We start from the raw sequence: 18,603 nt of genomic DNA on the forward strand, positions 1-18,603 counted from the left end.
ACCGTTTCAACGGCACATGGACGGTTAGACCGAGAATTCTCGTCGTGAAATTAAAATTCCACTGGAGCTCCAAGCGGTTGTGTACACGCAGCCTTACAACACTGTTTACAGCTCCTCGAGTCACGGTAAAATGTCATTTTTGGTACATAGCTAATTTAGATACACCTATGTTGTGGGTGGTTGTGTTTCTATAGGAGTCCGCTGTCTTGGTTTGTATAGAAATGGATATTAAGTGACACATACACGCAAGACGGTGGAAATACGGGACCGGTGGAAATAGGGGGAGTTACTATATACTGTGGAACCTCATCTTTATGGGCTATACTGTGGAACCTCATCTTTATGGGCTGTACTGTGGAACCTCATCTTTATGGGCTGTACTGTGGAACTGGTGTGATGTCCTTACCTCTGTTACTGGCTGGAGCGGAGTTGTTCACATGGGTGGAGCCAGATTGGTTGGAACTGAGGCTAGAGGTAGAAGGGCTTGGCTAGGTGGAGATGGAATAGTAGAGAGTAAACCCAGTGTTTCTTTGTGAAGACCTAAATACAGGACTAGACCTTGTAGTAAGTAATCCAATCCATGAGGACAAGTACAGCAGATGTGAAGGGGTTCCTACCTGCATGTTGAACACCTCATCAGAGCTCTCAGACTGGCCTGTGATGTTGCTCACTTCATTGGAGGCCTGAGACGAGAGTGAGGATGAGGAGTAGCGGTTGACAGCTGGGTAGGTCAGGGGACTGTCCGAGCATTAAGACAGAAAACAACAAGTTTCAGGATGACTACTGTGATATGTAAACAATGAAACACTATTCAACATGTCTACATATTGGCCAACACTATTAACTGCAAGCATTTGCTGTTGCATATCATTTTCTGCATAGCTGCTCTCTGAAACAAGATGGTCATATGACAAACAATTACACCACTTGTAACCATCCAAAGGGGATCCTTTTAAACCGGTGTGAAAGGGAGAGGTTCTCTAAGTAGCCAACAGAAGACCCCTGGATGAGTAGCCATAAAGGGAGAGGAAAACCTGGCGGACTGACCTGCGCCTCATCACCATGCGAGGGCCATCTGGGCTGATGGCACTGGGCACGGGGGTCCTACAGCTGCGTGGGCTCCCACTGACAAAGTGCATTGGACTGGCACGCACAAGGGCAGGGAATTCCTGTGGCTGTTCCAACAGCAGAGGAGGAAGATGAAAGCAACACAATGGCAGTTGTAAAATGTTGTGGATTTAATGCTAAACTCATCTTTCATGTTCCAAGCAAATTGACAGTAGGACCTACCTGTAGTCCAAGACTTGACCTCATCATATGAAACTGGTCTACCAGTTTTTTGTGCAACGGTCGCATGTCCAGTGAAACATACTTCTCATGCACAGCCAACCCATATTCCAGAATGTGAGCCTGGAATGGAGGTAGAGTTGGACTATGAAGAGGGGACCGCTATGTCCCGATGGGTAATAATAAAAACTCCCAAAAAGAAAAGATTTCTCACTTTGTTCACCTTCGAATTCAACGCAAGGACTCAATGCTTTGTGCATTCTAATCTAATTTGAAATAAAGCTATTTCTCTAATAAATTCCCTTGAAAATATCCATAACACTAAATGCATACTAGATCACATCGGCTACAAAATGAATGTGATTTGCATATTAGATGCTGTATATAGATTATGAGGTAAACAATACGGACATTTAGACATACCTGTTCAAACATCAGCTCTCTGAGACGAGTGATCTTATCCCCGTCTTGAGGATGATTTGCAATGTAATCTTTTGCAAAAAATGCCTTTCAGAGCACACAAAGAAACATACAGTGTAAATTTCATTGGTACACTACTCAAGATTTCACTTGAATTATGGTGTAGATATTCATCAGTGAATCATTTCTAAATGGTATCAGATCCTTTGTCTTGAAACTGTGGAAGAATGTTCATCATGTTCCACATCTCAATCAAACTACACTGGCATTGCATTTACTGTAAAGTTTCGGCCATTACAGACTACCTGTTCAATGTGACACTGAGAAGAATAGGCCTCTCCTGAGACTTGAGCAAAACTTAATAAGCATTACACAGCTACCATAACAATGTTACATTTTCCTCATCACATGCCCTTCAGCTCACAGTCGACAAGCCATATGAATGATATTAATAAATATTATTCTGGGGTTAATTTTCCATTGTAAAGGTTCACACAGCAGGACACCATAAGGCTTCAGTCCTAGGCTCCATCAGTGATGCTTTTATAAGCAGTTGCTAAGCAACAATCAGAAATGAACACTTGCACCAGTAAGAATTCAGCAAATCAGAAATTATACTAGAAAGGCATCTATAAATCTGTACACAACAGTCGTCTAAGCAATGCAATGCAAGTATTAGAGTTCATATTTGTAAATGCTATTACGATGTTTGGCCTCATCCACGGTCTAAGATGACCATGATGCTAGCGTACCTCTTGGTAGCGTGCCAGCCCCCCATTAACAGCAGCGTCTATCACTCCATTGAGGCACATGGTGAGGGGGTTGCTGTTCTGCATTTGCCGGGTCTGGCACTGAGCAATCAATGTTCTGAGCTGCAGGTTCTTGTTCTCAATCACTTCAGTGGCGTTCTCCAGTGGACTCATCTCAACCTAGAAACACATGTAAAGGAATGCAATCATGGATGGTAATACTTTATGCAATTCCTTATAACAACCTCAAAATGACATTGTGATAAATAGATCCAGTTTTACCATTTTACCAGTGGTGCGCCAGTAACATTTTCAGACCAAGTATGAGTTAGTATATTATTACATGTATGTACCTGTAATATGTACTAGGCCTATGTAACATGATGTACTATGTAGGATTTACTTTCCTACTATTACATAGATTGAACCATTTTTTCCATCCTCTGTTTTTTCGGCATCCAGTTATTTTTTGTAATGTGTAACAAATTATTGTTGTAATTGACTTACACAACCACAATAAAAATAGTTTGTACATAAATGCAATTCCAAAAAAAATGGGATGTAAACACATGACATTACTTACCAGGTCTCTCTTGTCGACCTCAAACCAGCGGGAGATACCAGGCAGGCTCTGGGCCAGGGTCAGTGTAGTTCGTTCCACCCACAGGCTCTACAGACAAAGACATGGTGTGATGACCGAAGGCACAACATAGTGATCCCGTTAAGAGGGGATCTTTTATACAGTGTAATCTGGCAGTAGCATTCTAGGCCTTGGTTGGGATTCTCCTATGGATAGAAGGTAGGTCAGCTGTCCCCAAAACATCTGTCATAATATCTTGGGTTGCCAATAACTGTGCCAATATGTTGATACATTTTCCAAAACATGACATACGAAAATGCTTATTTTTGTTCATAGCCACTCAAAAAATGAGAGAAACAAAAAAAAGACTGTGAATGAACCTTGAACTCATTCTCCTTGTCCTTTGTGCCTTTGTGGAAAGGCCGATCATAGCGGAACTTCCAGATATGGTTGACCTTGTAGAAGCTCTTGATGTTGTTGGGTACCCCGTCCCTCTGCAGTACATCTTGACCTTCGGGGACTGGACTTACTGCATAGATCTGCAGATCTAAGGCACTGCGAGTCAAGGCAAATGCAGAGGACCTCACACTTCAGAAAAGGCTATAGTCATTCGCCAATGAAAATTAACATGAGGCAGAAAAAAACAACAGCTGTAGTTTTAATAAAGGCATGCACACCAGTTCTTTATAATATACAGCGGTACATTTAATTTAGAGCATGCCTGGAAAGTGATTCTCTGTTGTAAAAGTTTTTTTAAATAACTTTCTAGTTATGTTACTTTAGTCTATTCATAACTCTCTAAATACTATTGTAAGTTAGAAAAACCCAAGAGTAAAGAATATGGAGATATTCAGGAAAAGCTGCTTTTCTTTATAGAACTGAACTACCCCAGAATTATGGGCAACATGTATTTGAACAACTAAAGCAGAGAAAGGACAGAATCTTGTTATTCTGAGTGAACCAGTTCTACTGTATGCACTGTTGTGTGGCACTGGGCTGCTGTGTGCTGTGCCTGTGGTGTGTGGTCAGCTCAGTGGCCATGTGTGAGGAGCGCTGGTCATTTAGCTGCACAGCAGCTGTGCACCCTGTGTGTGTGTCCCTGTGCTGTGCTGTCAAACAGAGAGCAGAACGTGCACGTGTGAGCGTGGCGTGGAGGGATACACTGCGCCTCGGCCTGAAGGATGGTCTGCTCGGGCGGGTTGGCATGCTGCATGGCGATGGCGTGGGGGAACTCGCTCAACATTCGCTGCTGGAAGGCTTCTAGGCGCTCATAATCATTGCCCCGGCACACAAACTCCTTATTCTGTGAGCAAGACACAAGGTGAGGCACAGCCAAACAATAATTGCTCCAGTGAACATGTGAAACTGCTGCATCTGGCATTTGAAAATCACACTCTCATCTCACATTTAGATGCAGTAGCTATTGTTGCATGAAATGTTCCTGTACCAATGTTCCAAGGTCAAATGGTCCATTTCTTTTTGGATCTACGCATTTACAGGCACTTCCTGAGGCATGAGATATCTTTAGATTACTAGTGTACACTAACCTCACCTACAGGTCAAATGAATACCAACAGTTCCAGACAAACAGAGAAGACATTTTATGTATAGTTACATTCAGTATCACCATATTGCTGCAAAGGTGATAGTGTTCAATGTCTCAAACAATTGCACATGGTTAATCAGGAATGAAGGAACATTTTGATTGTCAGATAACACAATGACTGTGCCCTGTGCCTGTCTACATTCCAGAACACCGTGACATCAGAGAACATATTTACCCGTAAAAAGAAGGGGAACTTCTTGCCATAGAAGCCAATTCTGAAGAATTCAGGCTCCAGTCTCTGCTGATTCATTATTTTGTCATATAATGATGCTTCCATCATCTGCAAGACAGGCACAAAATGACTGTTAAAAACAACATAGACACGTTCCTCATGCCAGTGTTTGGTTAAGCTGACACTGAATAATAAACTCTCAAAATACTTAACAATGGCATTTGGAATTTTTGGTCGTTTTGTCATATTCCCCAAGCAGAAGTAATCAAGTCTCTCCAATAACATGCTGACTGATTTGCCACTTACCCTCATTTTACTGAGATTCCTGTAGTCATAATATGCCTCGTACTGATTTGCCAATTCCCTACACAGTATGATGCAGTTCTCCCAACACTACAACAAACACAGGGAATACTGACCACATTAGAAAGACAAATAATAAAGCAGATACCTCTACATAAAACTAGTATTGTTCACTGTCATAGCACATATTCAATGGTAATCATTTGTAATATGTTCTTTTGGGAGGAAATACCAAATAAACTAGGCAACGCTAGATAAAGACTCACTTTCCCCCTGTCAAAGTTGTGGATGATGGTGAGATGGAGGCACTCCTTCCTCTGCCACTCGCTCTGCAGGGGGTAGCCCAGGAACTCCCTTAGGGGCCGCTCAGTCCACTCCAGCAGCTCATCGTACAGCAGCAGTGTGTAGGCCGCCTCTATAGCAACGCGCCAGAAAACCACAGACTCAGATATCACAGACCCAACACAGACTCGGATATCACAGACCCAACACAGACTCATCATCACAGATCCAACACAGACTAGGATATCACAGACACAACACAGACTTGGATATCACAGACTCATCATCACAGACACGGATATCACAGACACAACACAGACTTGGATATCACAGACACAGCACAGACATAGAAAGATTACACAGGTGAGCAAGGTCACCAAAGTTATGTTCTTTACCTGTGTAATTTTGTGCTTTGAAATGCAGGTCGTAGAGCTTATGAATGTACCTTATGTACATCTCCTCTTTGTTAAGTTCAGTTTTGTAGAAGTTCTGTCAAAAGAGATGTTTAATAAGCCGATGCTTCATATAATTACCATAATTAAATATAAATTGCATAAACAGACAATGACCATCTTTGTCTCTAATGTGCATGCATCTTTTTGCTAATTATTTGAGCAACTATGACAGAATGCATATAGTTAGAAGGATTTCTCTGATGTCTTTCAGCCCAGATGGTGCTGCATACTCACTAGCAGGTTGACAGGGCCACCTATGTTTTTCCCATCCACGTCTCCGATCTTCATGCAGTCCCTGGGGAACAAGACAGATCTGTGATGAGTGTGAGTGTTCTGTATCTGTAGCACAGGTGTTTACGTGTATGAGCATGCAAGTGTGTGTTGAACTGTTCAAATGGACACACATCGTTTAAACATTGCTTGAATGTTCTCTTACATGGATGGTCATAGTTTTTTTGTCTAAATTATAGTGGACATAAATGTTTAGACTTGATGTGACAGATGTGGAGGCAGTAAGATGTGCACGCCTTGGAACCTGAGCAATACAACATGAGAAGAGCAAGGTGTTTGTTTACCTGTAGTCAAGCAGCCTCTCCATCAGTCGCGTTACCGTGGTAATTAGGGAAACACCACTCTCCCTCCAGGTCTCGCTCTCTATCTTCTTCAGCAGACTGTAGCACAGTGGTACATCAGACCTCTCATGAACATTTCCATTTGATTATCTGCTGACTTTAACAACAACTTGTATGTATCTGAGGGATGTCAAGCCTTACCTTGGGTATGGGCCAAACAGGGGAATTCTTGTCCGGAAGCATTGATGGGACAAACTGATTTTAGTACATTCATGCAGTTATCACAAACACATCCATCCAGTATTGCTGTTGTCAACGACATATGACAGTGTTTCGCTATTCGCCAGTGTGTCAACTTTTAAGACATTTACAATAATTGTAAGTATAAGTTACCCTGGAAATCCAGAGTTCTCGCGAGAGCACAATTTGAATTGTGCCCGCAAGATACTCTGGCCACGAGCAATGATCCAAATTTCTTCTATCTCTCGAGCGAGAGGGACCAATCAAATCGGTGTAGGCGGGACAAAGGCGAGCTACACTGATGACTGACACTGATGAATTGTTGTGATTGGTCGTAGCGTTATCCAACTGCGTGCAGTGAGAGTTTCAAATGCATGCTTGGTGCCGCCCCTCAAATTGGGCCATTTTCATTACTCGTAGCCAGACCCTTAATCTGAAAGATTCCAGGGTCTGGTTTACCAGGCTAAGTATAAGTAAAAGCACCCAAAAATATTCAGTTGTTCTTGTCCTTATCCATTATACAGTATGTAGTTATTGTTATACATATGCACATGGTCTGATTATACATAGTATGCACATGGTCTGACCTACTGCAAACACAAACTGCAATAGATTTTAATCATTCACAATAACCTTCTACATCCATCTATAAAGCACATTAAAATACATACAATTATAATGTGCACTATGTTACATACACACAAGCATTAACATTCTCTTTAGCTTAAGAGCTTAATGACATAATTGGGCATCTAGTTCTGTGTAACGCACATGTTGTTGAAGAGTTCCTTGTACGTCTCATCGCCTTTGCCTTCAGACATCAGGCTGTCCAGCTTGTCAATCAATTTGGCCTCCACCTGCGGCGAGAACACCCATGAGACACAAAGTGACCGGCTGATGTGGAGTGAGAGAGCCCAAACTCACAGGGGGTCTTAGTGAATCAGCTGCTGAGTTAGGCACTAACTACCACAATTTGTCTGAACAGTGGAGTTGATCAAAGATACAATGATTCCATAAATGAAACTGTCAACAGCAGCAACAATCAATAAAACAGTTGCGTCTTGTTTTGGTCCTATGCAAACTGCACCTGTTTGAAGTTTCCACTCCTGCTGAGCTCACAGTCCATCATGTCGTGGAAGATGGGGATCAGCACGTTCCGCAGGTCAGCCTGGGGCACCAGGGTCGCCTCCAGGAAGAGCCCGATCATGACAGGGATGAAGTTCAGTTTATGCTCTTCTAAAGGAGGACGGTAATCTCATGTCAGATAGCTAAAGTGTTTATTTCTCTCTTAAAAGTAAAAAGATATTAATCTAGGTACTGATTAATACAGTAACTATCATCATTTCAAACTGATGTCCCATTCAGTGATTATGTCACTGAAAAATTCATTATCAAACACTGAAACATTACAACTGGTAAATGGGTCTTAAAAGAGGTCATCAAACATTATGGACTGTTTAAATTAGTAACCAGGTTTACCTAAACTTTGCCACATGCTAAGGATTTCACATCCAACCATTACCCTCATGTCTCCATACCTTCATTGAAAGAAAAAAATAAATATTTAACAGGTTTAAAGAAGAAAGAAGGTGGGTCAATAGTTACACCAATGACATAATCTTCATACAGAATACTGTATGTAGGACACACTGTATGTTTTGCTCAGGTTCAGGTTTACAGGATGCAGTTTACCACTTCTGAACAGATTGCGCATCATTCTATGGAGAATTGAAATTCTTGTCTGGTAATTTACTTTGCATATACAGTATTTAATGAAGTAGTCCAATCATACAACATCTGACAACCTCCAGCTGTCACATGCAGGGAGAATACTTACTTTTCCAGCACTTTTTTCCGTTTGGAGGGAGGGAACTTCTCAAGCTGGAGACACTGCTGGTTTATGAAGACGACAGCAAGATAAAAATAGGACTCCCACACCTGAGGGGACAGGGAAGGCAGCTTTAATTACAGCGTGCTGGTGCAGTGAGCACTCTCCGCTGCTCTCCTCTGCTCTCCGCACTGACACATCCTCATTTTGAGAGGAGCTGATAGGGAGGCTTTAATATCCAGGTTTTGAAAGTCTAAAGTTGAGCTCAGTCCAACGGTAGTGATATGAATATGCATCAAGCCTCTTAATATATAAGCTTGAAAATTACAATAGGCTGCAAAGTGATTCAGTGTCTCTCACACAGAATGCTTAGGTAACATTTAGCTAACATTGTGATGGGGGTTAGGGAGGGGCTGAATTCTTCTGCTTTTACCTTGAAGTCAAACTTTTCATTGAGGAAGTTCTTCTTCAAGGCATCAGAGAGGTACAGAAGTGAGGTGATAATTACACTAAAGGGGAAAGAGTGAAGAGGCATGAAAACTTTTGAAGTTTTGTAGTCTTTACTCAGTTATGGATTACATTTCAAAGTAATCTAACTCAACACTGGAAACCTGACATAAAAGGATTTCAAATAAATACTGACTTGCTGGTGACCAACTGCATGACTGTCCAATCTTTGGGAAACATATCTGGGCGTATGAGTATTTCAAAGACAGTGAATAACTGTAGGAGAAAAGCCTAATTGAAAAAAAAAAAAAAAAAACATTAGTGAAATATTATGCTAAAACACTTTACATTTGATAATGGGTAAGTAAAATGTGTTCATGTAGACATACCATGAGCTCATCTTTGCTTGAGAATCTTGAGAGAAATCTTTGGTAATCTTTATCACTTAGCAGCCTCAGGAGGGTCAGTAAACAGGCCACAAACTCACCCTGGAGATAACCAAAAACAAAACCACATAACAAAGACCAATGAAACTGTTTGAACATGGGACGTAGCTGTCAGTCTGGTGTAGACAGATAATATCTTCCAACTGTTTGTGTCTGGAAACGGGTGTGAAGGAAAATGTAAAAAATGTATTGGGGTTGAGAACTTTCTTTGAAAGCTTTCCTGAAGCTGAGGATGTCCCACTGTTAATAAATTCTACAATAAATGTTTAATCCTACATTTTCACTACTGTTGGGGATTATAGGTTCAGTCACAATTAACTAAAGACTTATATACATCTAACATTACACGTATATGACATCTGTAAACATCCAGGTCAAAGGTCAGGAAGATGGCCGCCTAGCACCTGTGCTTACTACTTGCTGGTACACATATAGAATGTACTACATTAACAGTTGGTCAGTAGGTTCTCAACTGTTATTCAGATACAGAGCAAGTATCTTGGCTCTTTTTGTCCTTGGGTTTAATCAAGTTTAGAGTAGCACCCCCGATGTAAAAGCAGTGATTTTTCTCACCGTGACATCCTGGTACTGCAGGCGCAGGGCAGTCCCAGCGGGCTGTGGGCAGTTGGTGACTTCCAAGATGGTTCTCAGAAGAACACCGGACATGCTGTCCATGATGATATTCACCTCCTCAGAGGCAACACACTCCTATCAGGCCACAGGGTCAAAGAGTGAGGCAAGAACCATAACACAGTAGCACTATAAACATCAGAGCTCATCAGCATGTCAATGATATCAGAGATAAACTGAGCTCATCACTGGTCATATGGGCGTCATATGGTCAAATGTCATTTCAACAATTGTATTTTTTTTGACAAAAAATGTTAAGTGCTATTTGATTTGACAAAAAATGTTAAGTGCTATTTGATTTGAGTTTTTGTGATTGTATGTGTTTCCGGTTAAAAAAAATCTGTACAGTTAGGTTTTTGATGTTGTCATCCAAATAAACCTATTTGCCTGAAAGTGCTATTGTTGCTCAGACTCATCTTATTGATGAGGGAGCAATAGCACCTCCATTCATTCTGCAAGCCTTAAATCAATGATCTGTGATAATGTTGTCAAGAGTGAAGGATCCTTTTGTCCTCACAAACACATGCGAAGCGTGCGGTACCTGTCCTCTCTGACTGACCGTGCCGTCCTTAGTGATGACGGAGAGCATGCCGGTGAGGATGTGAGCGCACATGACCAGGTCCCTCTGCTCCTGCATGTGCACCTGAAGGTGCCGCAGGATCACAGGCAGGACCACACACCGGCACTCTGCAGGACAAATACACACAGCTACACTCATCCATGTCATAATTTTAGTCATGAATCAATTAATGCTCCTAAAACACAGGCTACATGAATCATTGTCTCTGTGGTTCCTATAGACTAAGTTGGTAAAAACATTACTCTGCATTTAATATAAAGTGCGCTGCAGGGTTATTTCCATCATCTACTTCCAGCATGCCAACAGCTAGTTGAAGTCAATTTTGCTTGTGTTAAAAGAGTACAAGGTCACCCTGGTTGGTGTAGAGTGGGCTCTCCACAGTTTTGGCGATACACTGGAGTTTAACAGCCTGAAGGGGGCAGTCAGTGTGAGCCATCACAGGGAGGCTGCCCAGTGTGTCATGGGCCAGGACGGCCACTTCTCTGACCAGGAAGACCTTGAGCAGCTCACAGCAGACTGTAGGGAAGGACCTCAGGAACACAGCCTAACAACACACAGTGCCATGGAGTTCAGTAGGACAAACTGGCATCTTCACCAAGATGTTCCACAGGCCTGTAATATGTGTAATGTATGTGGAGAAATCATAGGTTTTGAACTAAACTGGTGTTGTGTAGTCATGTAGACAGCCTCCTTCAAATACATCACATTACAATACACAAAACTACATAGGCATAGGCATAGAATTAAAAATAATGATGATCATTGTAAAGCCTCCAGTACAGTATATTTATTTATTATGACATGTATTTATTATCAGAGCAGAGAGGCCAGCGGTTTAAATGATATTCCCACTAGACCAACACACACATGTACAATGGTATTACGGTTATAAACTAATTTAATAGGTCAGTGACGCATTATGTGCATTGCCAGCCATCCGTGCTATGCGGATTTATGTTTTGACTTGGTTCCCTGATTTCAATGAATCCTGTCATTTGGCCACACATACTGCTGGTCAGGAATGTAATCTCTCATAGTGCTGTTCATATGCCATAGAGTTCTATAGTTTGCAACTGCAAAGGTAAAAATAGCCCACTGCATGAGAGTGAGTTTGAGTGCATCTGTACACCTCATTGGTGGTTAGTCACCCACACATTGAACTAAGCGAACAGAAGCTAGCTTACCTGCGTGTGTGTGATGGGGCTGACGCCTTTGCTCTGGTGAGAGAGGAAGAGGTGGACCGATTTGAAGAGCTCGTGGACGGAGCAGCGAAACTCCTCCTCGCCCTGTCCACCAGTCGCTCCTACGTAGAGCCTCCTCGACTGAACAATGTACTTGAAAATGTACTCAGCTGCCTGTGGGGAGCAAAGGTGCAGTTCTAAACTGTCCTGAATCTCACTTTTCAAGACAAAGGCACGTGGGGTATGTTTATAACACCACACAGAAACGGTTCCCACTATAGGTACGCAAAACATGAAAACATACCAGCAAAACCAAAAGCACACTGGGCATGTAACCCGCCCCCCTTTTTACTCTTCTCTCTGAGCAGTATCGGTCACCGTGCATTAGCCAAAATAATCATTTTGCTAGACATAACGTGTGCACAAAAAATACTTACCTTCAGAACCTGCTGAATCTGCTCATGATGTTCTGCATCAATGATTCGGTCAATATACCACTTCAGTAATTTGATAAGTTCCCTAGTTCAGAATACAGGTGCCAAGAGAAAGGGTCAACAGAGAGGGAGACCTTAGATTAAGCACATATTGTGTATGAGAGCTGTATCATTTGTGTTCAGGGGACAGAGGACTGCTGCCATTACTACCAAACTGTTAGTAGGCAACGTTTATGTAATGCAATGTGGGATGGCTGGTCAGTTCCGGCAGGGCAGACAGGAGACGGACACAAAGCTGAACGACTGGGCACAAGTGATATAAAGGCTTTGCTGGTCCAGGTTCTGATCTATGGTGCATATAATGGTTTCTTTATTAGGTTGCTAGGATACAGGGATCAGCTACCACTGCTCTTAACATGACTGTGTATTGAAGACCGTCAAAACTGAAAAAGGCATTTTTGTTTTGTTTGTCAGTACATAGTTTCATAATTAAGTATACAAAGCATTTTTGTACTTGGTATACAGCAAAGAAGAGTATAATTCCTCTTCTACCAATTTCTAATAATGCTAACAAAACAACTCTTCTGAAACCTTCAACACAGATTGATGATGTGAAGGCTATCACATCGACAGGCAATAAGTCACTGTTCAAGGAGGGAAATAAAGTTGAGACGGGAGAAAAAAGGTATTCATACCTGTATGACAGAGCTCCAGCAAAGTGACTCTCAATGTACGTGTCCATTACTGGCTTAAATTGTTGAAATTTACTATCCTGCAGTAAATTTATTATATGTACCTGGGGAAACATCAGCAACATATCCATATCATGAGAGAGAGAGAGAGAGAGAGAGAGAGAGAGAGAGAGAGAGAGAGAGAGAGAGAGAGAGAGAGAGAGAGAGAGAGAGAGAGAGAGAGAGAACAATCCGTCTCAGCTGAAACATGTCTGTTCTGTGTTGTGTCATGTGAGTAAAGTGACTGGACTGATATAACCCTAATCCATAAAGTTATGGTGAATGCATGCATCAAAAAAAGCACTTACCAAGCAGTCAAACACCTTTAGACCATATCTCTGTGCGCTCTGGTCTAAAATACCAAATAGAGTATCCAGTGTGTCCTGTAAAAACTGCAGGACAAGAGAAATGTTTTTAACAATACATTACACAACATGAAATTACATAATATCAATATATTATCTTAAATGCATTCAGTCTACTAAAACAATATCAATTCAACAGAGTATTTTCCTACACTTTGCATCTGTTCAACATAAATCCATAAGCAACAGGAATGCATTGCAGCATCAATGTGTGTTGTCTCATACTATGTACCATGACAAGTATGAAACAAGTACTAGTAAGAACTATATAGTGAACTCAAAGGGGAGGCCAACGTGTATTGTACCTTTACAATCTCAGTGCCATCAATGTCCTTGAGTTTAGACAGGCAATCAGCAATTTTCTCTGGGTGTGTTCTCCACTTCAGTAAGTCGAGTATATCACCTAAGAAAAGTCAATACAGTCTCACACCATCGCTCCACACTGTGTGTGTGTGCTAGAACAAAAGTGCTGACAGATTCTAATACAAAATATCTAGCAAAGTACCACAAAGTGAGAACCTCCAATAGAACAAGTACAGAAGTAGAAATTAGGGCTGTCAATCGATTAAATTTTTTTTATCTAATTAATTACATACTCTGTGATTAATTAATCTAAATTAATCGCATATATGATTTTTGCTATAAATATTTAAATTCAAATCAATCATTGAATAATCAGCATTAGTGACATTAAAGTTCAAAAACTCTTTTATTATTATTTTAATAATGGCCATAATAATCTATGATATGACCTAATATTATGAAGAAATAAATTCAAAAGTGCTTCGGGAAGAAGGTTTTTTATCACATACATTGCAGAGGACTTTATTTTAATCAACACTTTATTTTTACCATCAAGCCGTTTTTGAAAATTAAATGTTCCAATCAATGATCTAGGCAGCACATTTTCTTCTCTCTCCTTCATTTTACAGTCTAATGGTTACTGACTACAACGGCTCAGGGTCAAAGGTCATACAGAATCGATTAATCTGCGTTATTTTTCTAATCAGTTATTTTTTCTCAAATTAATTAATCGAAATTAATCAGTTATTTTGACAGCCCTAGTAGAAATCAGTCGATGGCATACGCGGTCATTAAACCATATTATCCTCAATGGTGACAGATGTCTGGATGACATGCTGTTAACTGAAAAGTGGAGTCAGCTACCAGAGCCATTCACAGTCCAATGGCAGATGGATAAATGATTGAATAATGTATAAGTGACTCACTTTATAAGCTATAAATTCAATGTATCTACAATAACCCTGAACATGGATAGCAGGTCTACACATTCATGCAGTGTCATTAGTAATTTACTTTTCATTTTTATCAGATAATACACTGGTCTTTGTGATCCCTATTTTTCTAAAGCCTCACAGTCTTTGAAGTAAGACAGTCAAACAAAGATTTGGTTCTGCTATCCCAAATGGCAAACACAAAGACAGACGATACCATTCTGTGTGAGTTTGGTAGAACACAAGAAAGATGTAATCCAGAAGGACTCCTTGCTGTTGCGTGCAGGCTGATTATTTCCAGGCGTGTTTGTTTTAGAATAGGGAAGCTTGAGGTACCGAGCTACATCTTGGAAATATGTTGCGTCTTCGCACTGTTAGAGAAAACATATATATCACCACCACACATAAACTCATCTTCACACTGTTAAAGAAAACATCACCCCACATGAACTCATTTTCTGTCTGGCTGTCTCTTCTGTTCTTCTGTTCTCCTGCACCCCCCCCCACCCCCCCTCACCAGACACCAAGACACCAAGACACACTCCGAAGCACATACACACTACCTTGTGGACGAGAAGCTCATGTGTTCTATCTGGAAGTATGCTTCCATTCTCCTGCATCAGGGGGACGAAAGAGAAGCCAAATATCTTCTTCTCCCCCTTCTCCTTGGCTAGGGAACAACAACATTATAGTGCTTCAACAGTCAGCATTTCACTTGGCCTGTTAAGTAAGGAAGAGGCCTGCTCTGAATTAAGCACTAAACAGGATGTCCATGTCCACTACAAGGAGCTCAGTATGCCAAGACTGTCTGCCCACATAACACAAAGATAATGATTCTCAGAGCTCGGACTTAACTTACATGCATTCCTTTATAGCACACAGATGGATCAACATGTGTTGCATGTGAAACGTATAGTAGTATTAAAAAGTCCAGACCCTGACAGTGCCATAAGCTATGGATGGAGCACAAGCGTGTAGATCTTTACTGAAAGCAGACAGGGTTAGTAGTCTTACTGGAGCAGTGTCTGAACTCGAAGCGGACGTGCAGCCCTCTGAACAGGTCCATGGGGATGGGCAGTTTGATCTGATCTGACCACCGCGGGCTGTTGCTGTGGTAGAGCACAAACGAATGATGCTGCTCCACTCCTAGCTCTCCAGAGCCAGCACAGAGCACATCCTGTTGCAGACACACACACACATGCCCACACACAGGGGAGAGGGGTCATTTCAAGTTAAATAGGATCCATGGCCTGTATAATCTGCTTGTGCAACAGAACGATTAGGCTTGTGACATCTCCCAATGACAATAAAAACCCACCAAAAGAAAAAAAAACCTGCCTATTCCAACGCAAATGTTAGTGTGATGTTATGTACCCTCACATTTTGTACATATAACCGGACAATCTTGAATATGATTTACAATGTTTTGACTAATAATGAGACAGGAATGACAGAACTCACCTTTTGAATCTGCCCATCTGCTCCAAGGACGTGCACACTGACCTCCACGTTCCGAGCCACACTTTTCCCCCCTTTCTCAAATTCCCCCTTCTCCAACGTTATATACAGATCATTCCTTATTTCACCTGACACAAAAACACAGCTCTTTTATTTAAAAGGATCATAGCACACACACAAGGACAGTACGTAAACACTGCAATTGTCAAACTGGATGATTACTTGTAGTTTTCTTGACTTTACTCTAAGTAAGCAATCATTGTATTTCACCTCTAACTGAATTTGAGCTGGAACTTATACAACGTTGGTAAGGTTGTGTTGCCTACAGTCACAGTAACTATGTGGACATAAAAGTATAGAATGGATTATTCCTAGTAACCCCTGTGAAAGAGGGTCTGATTGGTGTGATGTGATGTGATGTGATCTGCCCTCCATAGTCAGCCCTCTGTGTAATGTGTCTAGCTCTTACCTGGCATGATGATGTCTGAGAAGCCAAGTCTCTTGGTGATGGAGATGTTTCGGGTGAAGAGGCGCATGTAGTCTTTACGGATCTGCTCCATGTCTCCATGAAGGAGCTGCAGAGACATGGAGAGTCCTGAAGAGGACAAAGCCAGAGACACGTTATATAAGCAAGAACAAGATGAAGCATATTTATATATTTGCTTATTTCTTTTATTTAATTAGTCATTAGAGAGACAAATAGCAGCCAACTGTTGATTTATCAAACTGGCACTACTTTAATTACAGTGCATGAAAATGCACTGTACTGTTATTCCAAGGCTTTTTCTTCTGACTTATTCTTCTTCTTCTAACGCAGTTAATCAACCAGCTTCAACAGTTTAACGTAGAAACTTCATTCAAACTATGTTACGTAGGTCTTACTTAGGACATGTGGGCTATGTATTTTTCAGCTTGGTAACTTTTAATTAAAAACTACTCAAAATTTCCCCATAGACTTAACATGGGCTGATGACATCACAATAGAGCCGTTAAGCAATTAGAATCCTATGCCAGGTGTTCCGGCCACCTGGATCAACTGCCAGTCTCAGGCTTTAAGCATACAAACTGGCCCTATTAAGACTACACATCCTGTTCAACTGCTTCCTCTGCCAAAAACTGTTTCAAAATAAAAGTCCTCACTACAATATTTCACTGCAATCTCACAACAATTTAACCCTTTAAACTACTGAACTTTTTAAGTTAGCATAGTTAGCATGTTAACATTGTTAGCATTTTTAACAAAACTGCTAAAAATGGTTAGCTAAGTAACATGGTTAGCATGTTAGCATGCTAATTAGCATAGTTAGCATAACTGCTAAAAATAATTAGCTAGGTTAGCTAAGTCACATGGTTAACACAGTTAGCATGTTAACATTGTTAGCTTGCTAGTTAGCATATTTAACATAACTACTAAAAATGATAGGCTAAGTTAGCATATTTTTGCATTTTCATGCACTGTATTTCCTTCAGGAAATGCTTTCTAGTTTGTCTGTACTGCTTCACTTTTCATACAACTCTTCAGTCCTCATGTCATTCCAGTGCTCATACCCGTGTTCGACCCAACCAGGCTGTATCTGGAGCTGACTTTCCTGATGATGCTGTCATGAATCTGGTACCACTCTGTTTCCATATTACATCTGTTGCAGGGAAAAAGCGCAAAGTTCAGGTAATTAGGTAATCATTTTGCTGATGTCTAGTTTGGCAAACAGTAGATTTAGATAATAAACCAATTGATATCTATCACTGTAAATGCAAAGTCATATGATAACAGGACCTTCTAACCAAGGTGAAGGACAGAGAAGGTTAAAGAACATAAATAGTTTTGTGTGAATTACATGAAACAGCCTCTTAAATAATTTGAAATGGCTCCTCTTATTGAGTCTTAAACAGCTCAGGTCATACGGGTAATAGTGGCATGACAATTATGTCAGTGCACTTACGAATACACCTTCAGTAGGTGGTCATCCTTGGAATCTACAGTCAAGAGGTCAGCAATACTGATGATGGCACAGCCAAAAGGCCGCCTGTACTGGACATTAGAGACACTCTTCTTCTCCCCTGCCACCATCCGTCCTGTAGAACAGACCCAGAGGGGGGAGATTACACACGGTGCAAAACCAGCAGGGGAACTGTCATGGACATGGCTAGACATTTAGAGTGACTTGTGCAATTTTTGCAACAGCATCAAACATTACCCTGTAAATAAGTCATAATGTATACCGGAGGATATATGGCAGTCAACCTGCATGATTCTTAGGAACAGGGTTATGTAGATCTCAAAGTCTCTTGTCTGATGAAATACTACAACTTCATTCAGTCACTTCCAAACAAGAATTATACACATACTACATAATGCACAAATAGTACAACGACAATCCACATTTAACACAGTTGTGCCAAACAGCACAAAACCGAAAAAGGTGGATACATGCAATGGACATTAGACATCATAATGGACATATAGCTGTCACCACAATGAGACTCTACAAATTGAGGCCATGCAAATAATCACAAACAATTTGACATGACACAAGTATTCAACGATATTTAGTGGTATACACAGACACAAAAACGCATGGTGTTTTTTTGAAAATTCTGGACA

The 18,603-nt window shown here is 41.0% G+C and overlaps 1 protein-coding gene across 5 annotated transcripts in view; it reads right to left on the bottom strand.

Moving 5' to 3' along the window:
* dock4 (dedicator of cytokinesis 4) overlaps positions 1 to 18,603 on the bottom strand; it is a 33,025-nt gene that overhangs the window by 4,398 nt on the left and 10,024 nt on the right. For 3 of the 5 annotated variants that reach the window (XM_042110680.1, XM_042110683.1, XM_042110684.1), the window contains 38 exons: positions 17,942 to 18,074; positions 17,550 to 17,638; positions 16,471 to 16,596; positions 16,005 to 16,129; positions 15,558 to 15,720; positions 15,107 to 15,213; positions 14,761 to 14,914; positions 13,614 to 13,711; positions 13,252 to 13,335; positions 12,908 to 13,008; positions 12,216 to 12,297; positions 11,782 to 11,952; positions 10,949 to 11,141; positions 10,535 to 10,704; positions 9,961 to 10,095; positions 9,331 to 9,429; positions 9,138 to 9,232; positions 8,928 to 9,003; positions 8,504 to 8,604; positions 8,146 to 8,204; positions 7,754 to 7,902; positions 7,438 to 7,523; positions 6,628 to 6,654; positions 6,430 to 6,525; positions 6,089 to 6,149; positions 5,795 to 5,888; positions 5,384 to 5,532; positions 5,121 to 5,207; positions 4,818 to 4,922; positions 4,198 to 4,339; positions 3,417 to 3,583; positions 3,040 to 3,126; positions 2,460 to 2,636; positions 1,711 to 1,794; positions 1,291 to 1,410; positions 1,048 to 1,175; positions 618 to 738; positions 407 to 488 (listed from right to left, as the gene is read on the bottom strand). In XM_042110680.1, the coding sequence (XP_041966614.1) occupies positions 407 to 488; positions 618 to 738; positions 1,048 to 1,175; positions 1,291 to 1,410; positions 1,711 to 1,794; positions 2,460 to 2,636; positions 3,040 to 3,126; positions 3,417 to 3,583; positions 4,198 to 4,339; positions 4,818 to 4,922; positions 5,121 to 5,207; positions 5,384 to 5,532; positions 5,795 to 5,888; positions 6,089 to 6,149; positions 6,430 to 6,525; positions 6,628 to 6,654; positions 7,438 to 7,523; positions 7,754 to 7,902; positions 8,146 to 8,204; positions 8,504 to 8,604; positions 8,928 to 9,003; positions 9,138 to 9,232; positions 9,331 to 9,429; positions 9,961 to 10,095; positions 10,535 to 10,704; positions 10,949 to 11,141; positions 11,782 to 11,952; positions 12,216 to 12,297; positions 12,908 to 13,008; positions 13,252 to 13,335; positions 13,614 to 13,711; positions 14,761 to 14,914; positions 15,107 to 15,213; positions 15,558 to 15,720; positions 16,005 to 16,129; positions 16,471 to 16,596; positions 17,550 to 17,638; positions 17,942 to 18,074 (4,323 nt within the window). The remainder of the gene's footprint in view (positions 1 to 406; positions 489 to 617; positions 739 to 1,047; positions 1,176 to 1,290; positions 1,411 to 1,710; positions 1,795 to 2,459; positions 2,637 to 3,039; positions 3,127 to 3,416; positions 3,584 to 4,197; positions 4,340 to 4,817; positions 4,923 to 5,120; positions 5,208 to 5,383; positions 5,533 to 5,794; positions 5,889 to 6,088; positions 6,150 to 6,429; positions 6,526 to 6,627; positions 6,655 to 7,437; positions 7,524 to 7,753; positions 7,903 to 8,145; positions 8,205 to 8,503; positions 8,605 to 8,927; positions 9,004 to 9,137; positions 9,233 to 9,330; positions 9,430 to 9,960; positions 10,096 to 10,534; positions 10,705 to 10,948; positions 11,142 to 11,781; positions 11,953 to 12,215; positions 12,298 to 12,907; positions 13,009 to 13,251; positions 13,336 to 13,613; positions 13,712 to 14,760; positions 14,915 to 15,106; positions 15,214 to 15,557; positions 15,721 to 16,004; positions 16,130 to 16,470; positions 16,597 to 17,549; positions 17,639 to 17,941; positions 18,075 to 18,603) is intronic. The other 2 variants (XM_042110682.1, XM_042110681.1) reach the window with 2 other exon arrangements.

Source organism: Alosa sapidissima, chromosome 11 (assembly GCF_018492685.1).
Source record: "Alosa sapidissima isolate fAloSap1 chromosome 11, fAloSap1.pri, whole genome shotgun sequence".
In the NCBI taxonomy this organism is placed as follows: Eukaryota; Metazoa; Chordata; class Actinopteri; order Clupeiformes; family Clupeidae; genus Alosa; species Alosa sapidissima.